General features: G+C 37.9%; 1 protein-coding gene across 2 annotated transcripts in view; it reads left to right on the top strand.

Annotated features, from left to right (window-relative positions):
• The first annotated feature begins 1,294 nt into the window (after positions 1–1,294).
• Positions 1,295–7,275, top strand: part of PJVK (pejvakin) — a 28,278-nt gene continuing 22,297 nt past the window's right edge. For both annotated transcript variants that reach the window (XM_030209938.1, XM_030209936.1), the window contains exon 1: positions 1,295–1,505. In XM_030209938.1, the coding sequence (XP_030065798.1) occupies positions 1,295–1,505 (211 nt within the window). The remainder of the gene's footprint in view (positions 1,506–7,275) is intronic.

The raw sequence follows: 7,275 nt of genomic DNA, 5'->3' as shown, positions 1-7,275 counted from the left end.
GAGTGAGGGCAAGGCAGGCAATGTGAGGGTCCAAAGGTTCAGACAGGGTCAAAGAAACAAAGGTTACAGACCACTCAGCAACTCTCCACTGTTTTTCACAACCTAACAATTCCAACTCTCTACTCTGTAGCTCAGCAAAATCACAAATGGGTCCAAAGACGTTTGGTCTTGAGCTAGCCACTTTTAAAGCAAGCAGGTCTAATTCACAACATTTTTCTTTCCAGCACAAGGAAATTGTTCTGGTATCCATTATGGCAACCCCCCCCCCCCCCCCCCCCGAAAAAAAAAACCCCTATACATCACGTAACAATGCCCATCTCACCCTGAAATGCCCACTCTCAAAACGTTTTCCTTCCGCGAATATCAGGCTTAAATTTTTTTTTATTATTATTATATGGTTTAAATGTTTTCCTGTGAGAAACATGGCCATCTGCCCCTTGTTAAAGCAAGCAGGTCTAATTCGCAGTGTTTTTCTTGCCAGCACAAGGAAATTGTTTTGGTATCTATTATGGCAAAAAAAAAAACAACAACCCTATACATCACGTAACAATGCCCATCTCACACCCCAACACACCCCTGAAATGCCCGCTCTCAAAACATTTTTCTTTCAGTGAATATCAGGCTTAAATTTTAATTATTATTATATGGTTTAAATGTTTTCCTGTAAGAAACATGGCCATCTGCCCCTTGTGCCACTTTTTGTGTGTCCTTTTCTTTTGAGAATGAGACCCTAAGTTTGTCCCCACTTGCTTTATAACGAAGACCACACTTTACTAGCTGCCCTCTGGACTGACTCCACCCTGTTTCTATCTTTTTGAGGGTATAGATTCTAGAATTGTACACAATACTCTAACCCCCCCCCCCCCCCCCCCCCCGTTTCCTAAGCCAGACTAGTGGCTGGCAGAGTGCGAATGCCGACACAGCCCGTTCACTTTGGGGAGGGGGGTGTAAATGGGGTCTCAGATATTTTCTTTTTGTATAAGTATTTACAGTGAATCTCAAATGATGGCAATTTTGACAGCAGGAAATTCTGATACCATTTAAAGTAATGCTCTAACAAGCTGTATTGTTTTACACTGCTAATCCATTATTAATGATCCTAGAATAGCTAATATGCATGCAAGAATGGAAGAGACTTCTTGAACAGTGTGCTACAGAAGCTGATTGATAAACATTTTATTTTCTTGAAAACAGTTTCCTTCTGAAAGATAAGCTTAGGTTTTGCCATCTTAATTAAGGAGATTTAATATTTTTTACAATTTTTAATATTGTTTTTTTATTCAATGGAATAATAATGTTTGCTGCAGCTACTAAGAACTTTGTTAAGCAGGTTGGTGATGGAGGAAGATTAATTCCTGTTCCCAGCCTAAGTGAAGCAGACAAATATCAACCTCTTGGACTTGTTATAAAAAAGAAAAGATGTTTTTTATCAAAAAAAGCTAAATTTACCTCTACACCTTTTACACTAAAGGATATTCTTCAAGGGGGAAAAGACATTTTAGCTGGTAAGATTTCCATACTAGAATTGTTAGTCTGTCACTGGAATTCTTTGATGTTTCACTTATATATACTGTTATTTATCAACATTTGCTTATTTCTGATCTGACAAAACAGGGCTACCTTCAAAAGCTAATCAAAAATGTATTAAGTTAGTCCAATAAAAAAAAGGTATCATCTTATTTTCTTTTCTATGTTTTATTTTATTTTATTCTATTTCTATTGATTACCTTTAAAAGTGGCTACCACATCTCTCATACTAGAACTGAAGCTTGTTTACTATATTTACCATATCTATCTATCTATCTAGGATGTTAATATTAATTTGTAGCTCTATTATATACAACTATAGTGCAGTAATAAGAAACTGAGCATACTGTTTGCAAAGCACTTGCTTCTGTGACATCTTGAGTCAGAGAAAAAAAAATTATGTATCCAGAGCCAATATGAATACTTCTTATACAGATTTAAAAAGTCAGATTATCACCAGGTATTATTTGTCTATTTCTATCTATTGCATTTTGCAGAACTGAAGCCAAATTGCTTTGTTTTATATACTAATATAGAACAGTGTATGAATGCTGTGTTAGGGCAATTCCTCTTGATGAACCCACATGGTTGAGGTGTATTTGGAAAGAGTAAAATGTAAAAGGTTACCTTTGAAAGCTAATCAAAAATATTTAGGGGGTCTTTTACTAAAGCTTAGCTTGAGTTATCTGCAGCAGGGCGCATAGGAATAAAATGGACCCTGCTGCAGATAATTCAAGCTAAGTTTAGTAAAAGACTCCCTTATTGTTAGTCCAATAAAAAAAGGTATCATCTTATTTTCTTTTTTTGTGTTTTGATTTCTTTCTATTTATTACCTTTAAAGGCAGTATAAAACAGAATGATGATTGGGGTCTTGTAGATGGCATAGTTGCATGCTATAAATTCCTAAAAACACCTACCCTAGAATACCAATGCACATTGAAAGCTGTTACATAATTAAATTCATTCTAAGTCACAGCTATTTCTGCTTCAGCAATATCCTCCTGCAATTTAAGGCCCCCAGGACAGCATCACCTTTTCATGGCAGAACTGGAAAAGACACTTTTGAATACATATCAGACTAAACTCTTTAATGGGCTCACAGTTTAGATTGTTCTCTCTATACACGATTCTCTTGTTTCAGTGGAGAAAGTTGCTGCTATTTGTTATTATCATCTTGAAAAATGGATGACTTTGATCAAGCAAAAGATTAATCCTGAAAAGAAATGATTTTCTGAGTAGAGAGTTCATGGAAAGTAATGCACTGAGAGACAGTAAGCTTGGGAGACAGGGATCTGTATTGGAATCAGTGTTTTTTTTATATATTTATAAATGATCTGGAAATGGGAACAATGAGTGAGGGGATCAAAACTGCAGAAAACACAAAATTATTCAAAGTTGTTAAATCAGATACAGATTGTGAGAAATTGCAGGAGGATCTTGGGAGGCTAGAAGTCTGGATATCCAAATGGCAGATAAAATTAAATGTGGACAAGTACAAAGTGATGCACATAGGGAAGAAATAACTCAAAATTATATCTCCATGATGTTAAATTCCACATTAGGATTCAACACCCAGGAAAAAGATACAAGTGTCCCCGAGGACATGTTGAAGTCTTTTGCTCAGTATGCAGCAGTGTCTAAAAAGCAAATAAAATGTTAGTAATTATTAGGAAAGAAATAGAGAATAAAACACAAAATATCCTAATGCATCTGTATTGCGCCTGGTGCATCCATACCGTGAGTATTGTATGCAGTTCTGGTTGCTACATCTCAAAAAAGATTAGGAGAGTTAGAAATGGTACAGAGAAGTACAACTGAAATGATTAAGGGATAGAACAATTCCTCATGTAACAAAAGGCCAGGGGGGCTGAGACTCTTCAGTTTGGTGAAAAGACAGCTGAGGGGAAATATGTGTTGAGTGGAACAGGTAAACATGAATCTATTGTGTACTTTTTAAAAAAATGCAAAGACCGGAGGACACACCATGAAGTTATTAAGTAGTACATTTTAAAACAAATAGAAGAAATGTTTTCATTCAACACGTAGTTAAGCTCTGGAACACATAGCTGGAGGATGCTGTAAAAGCAGTTAGTGTACCTGGTTTTAAAAAAAGTTTTGGACAAATTCCCAGAAGAAAAGTCCATAGGCCATTATTAAGGTAGACCTGGGGAAAGCCACAGTGTATCCCTGGGGGGGGGGGGGGGGGGGGGGATAAGTAGCATGGAATCTTTCTACTTTTAGAGATCCTGCCAGATACTGTAGCCAGATATTTGTAATTTGGAGTGGTCACTTTTGGAAACAGGATGCTGGGCTAGATGGACCTTTGGTCTGACCCAGCAGTTCTGATGTTCTTATGATCTTATTTTTTTTTTTATTTATTATTTATTCAGTTTCATCAAACATTTCAAGAAAACATCTTGGTAGGAAAAGCACATAAAAAGAAAAATTATACATATATCATTAAAGATTAACAATCTATAAAGAAGTTATAAATACTCAAGTCCATAAATTGGAAATCCAAGATTCAGGAATACAAGGAGAATCAAAAAACAAATTCAGGAAACTAAATCAAATTAATGCAAATTCTATTGAGGTGTATTACTTATTCCTTTAGCGTTTATCCTTTTACCGAAGTTATAAGAGCTGATGCATGCACAGGCTCTGTAAACACATATTTCTTCCCATCAAGTCTTACTATACATTTGCAGGGGTACCTTAAAAAAAAGGTGCCCCCCAAATGTAGTATTTCAGACTTAAGGAGCAAGAATTGTTTCCTCCGTCTCCTTGTCTCCTTAGAGACATCAGGAAATAATAATATCTTATAACCCAAAAAGGGTTTTTCTCTATTACGAAAGAAAAGACGGAAGATCCAATTTTTATCCGGTAACAACGCAACGGTAGCAACCAAAGTTGCCGCCGTTGCTAATTCAGAATCAGAAGTCTCAAGCAAAAGAGATACATCTATTGGAGTTTCAGGAATTTGATTCAGTTCTTTTCCTGGGACATAATAAACAGAAGTAAAAGGTGGTAAGTTCTGGTCTGATATATTCAAAATATCTCGCAAGTATCTCTTTAACATATCAAGAGGAGGAACAGTCTTTATCTTGGGAAAATTTACAAATCTTAAATTGTGACTTTTAGTATAATTATCAAAGATTTCCATTTTTTTTCTAAGATTAATCAAGTCATTTGTCATCAAAGGTTGTAATGTTTCCAGTTTCATAATCCTTTGATCAGCCTTTTCGGCTTTACTATCCATTTCTTTGGTCTTTTCCTCCATCTTTCTTAAGTCTTTTTCTAGTAAATTCACTTTTGGAACAGTTTCATTTGCCTGCTTCAAGAAAGAATGTCCCAAGGCAGAAACTAAATCCCATAGTTTATCTAAAGTTACCTCCTTTGGTTTGACAATTAATTCCTTAGGCATTTCAAACCTCTCAGGCGTCGTCACATGGATCTCGCTCTGTCCTTCGGTATTTCTCCCCGCATTCCATGGTGGCAGCGTCTCTCCAACTTGCGATGAAAGCGAGTCCTCCACTCGAAGTTCTTCCGGGTCCACCCCACTTTCGTTGGGAGACCCCGTCGAGTCAGCAAGAAAGGAGCTTGCTCCAACCGGCTGGGGAGGCGGAGTCCGCATAGCGGGGCTGAGAGTGGTATCTAATCCAGGGGAGACCGAGTCTCCTAACACGCCGGACATCCCTGCTGGCAGCGTCCCGCTTTCCAAAGCGACTCTCTGCGGTCGAACGAAGCGGTCAATAGGACCAGGTAAGGAGGGAGTAGATAGCGGGGCTCTGGCTGTCACTCTCCCCCTTCGTTTAGGCATTGTAGAAGCAAAAATAGAACGCGACTCACAGCACCTCAGTAGGCTGCGGCCATCTTGGATAACTACTACTCTCTCTTATGATCTTATTTGTTTTTTAGGTGAGATTTTAGAATCTTTTATTGACCTTTATTTGGTTTGTCAGATTCATGCTTTGTGGTCAGAAGATAGTCTAAAATAATTGATGTCAGCAGTCATTTCCCCCCCTCTAAATCATTGCAGCTTGACTTACTTGGGCTTGCAAAGATCAATAGCCTGTCTGCAGTTAATTCAAAATATGGTGGCAAAAATTATCTTGAATGGAGTTATATTCCTTTCAGTTGGAAACTGAAGACTTACATCTTTGACAAATGGAGGGACAGCTAATTAGAAATCAGGGTGACATTAATTCTGTATTTTTAATTAGCATGCTTAATTTCTGTATCATTTGAGTTAAGCTTTGTTTTCTTATTTTGGGGAGTTTCATAAATTCTTTTTTTTTAATTGTATGCTGGATTGTTTTAATTATGCATTATTGTAATAGGTTAATATTGTATTGAATTTGGTTTTATATTTTGATTTCATATGTAGGATTTTAAATGATTGTGTATTTTGTGTATTGTAATTTTCCTTTAACTCAAAAGAGCTAAGCAGATTCTAAATTCCTGCTTAAATTAAAGATACAGGTCTAAACCCAGCAGCCTTCTTGTTTAGAAGTAGCAGCTCTACTAATTTCTGATTAAGGTTTAAAATATGGGTTTGCTTTAGATCATCATGGTCAGGCAGAGCCAGTCCTGGCCTTGCTCCAGTAAAACCAGGACTGAAGTAACATCCCTATTTCTTCTTTTCTCATCTCTAGTTGTCTTTCATCACTAGCATGTCAATATATAACCTATCTGAGAGCTTGGCATTGCTAAAACATGTAGAGCCCTTGGTAAAATCATTGGCTTTATATTTCCAGCATCCATCCCAGACTAAGAAGGCTGTAATATTTAGTAATGAGTAGAATATGTACAGACCCATCACCTTGATGCTGTATGGGTCAATTTTGATTTGGAAAAAGCCTTTGATCATGTTTTGTGGGAACTTTGGGAAGTTGCTCAGTTGCTTTGGATTTCGGGGACTCATATTGTCCTTGATTCGCCTTCTTTATTGTGAACCATGGGTGCAGGTCCTGATTAATGGCATTCTTTCCTCCCCATTTGAGATCCAACGTGGCACACGACAGGGTTACCACCCTTTCCCCTACTCTGTTTATTTTATGTATTGAGTCTTTAGCATTGAAGTTGGGGATGATACTATTCGGGGTATTCCAGTGGGGGGGAAGGGCCCTCAAGCTCACCATATTTGCAGATGATTTGTTAACCATGTTTACAGAGCCTCAGCTATCCTTCCCTAAAGCCCTTACTATCTTAGCAGACTTTGTCCACATTTCGGAGCTTAGGATCAATATGGAAAAATCAGAAGCCTTACTCCTTGCAGAATGATTGCCTGCTTTGTGGCAGGGGATCTTCCCGTTATGCTGGGCCCCGACAACGATTAAATATTTGGGCTTGATTATTCATAGAGACTTAAATCTTCTGTGTGATGCTAATGTAGCCCCAGCCCCTCCTTCAGGAGACTAAAATACCCCATGAGCACTGGTCACTGCTGTCTCTTTCCTTGTGGGGGAGGATACACTTGATTAAAATGATTGTACTACCTAACTGGATGTATAATTTACAAAATGTGTCTATAATCCTTTGCTCCAAAGCTGTACAGAATTGGAGCAGAGTGATGCGGTGCTTCTTGTGGGGCACTAAGCGCCCCGTGCCTTGCTCCAACTATTGCAATTAGCGAGGCCAGAGGGTGGCATGGGACTTCCAGACCTTCAGACTTACATAGTTGCTTGTCATATGTGTTCTGCTAGAGACTGGATTTTCCATACTTCTATCTTCTGTGATGTCACTTTT

This window comes from Microcaecilia unicolor, chromosome 7 (genome assembly GCF_901765095.1).
Source record: "Microcaecilia unicolor chromosome 7, aMicUni1.1, whole genome shotgun sequence".
Taxonomy (NCBI): Eukaryota; Metazoa; Chordata; class Amphibia; order Gymnophiona; family Siphonopidae; genus Microcaecilia; species Microcaecilia unicolor.
Note: the sequence above shows the minus strand (reverse complement) of the source record. Positions and strands in the feature narration are given on the sequence as shown.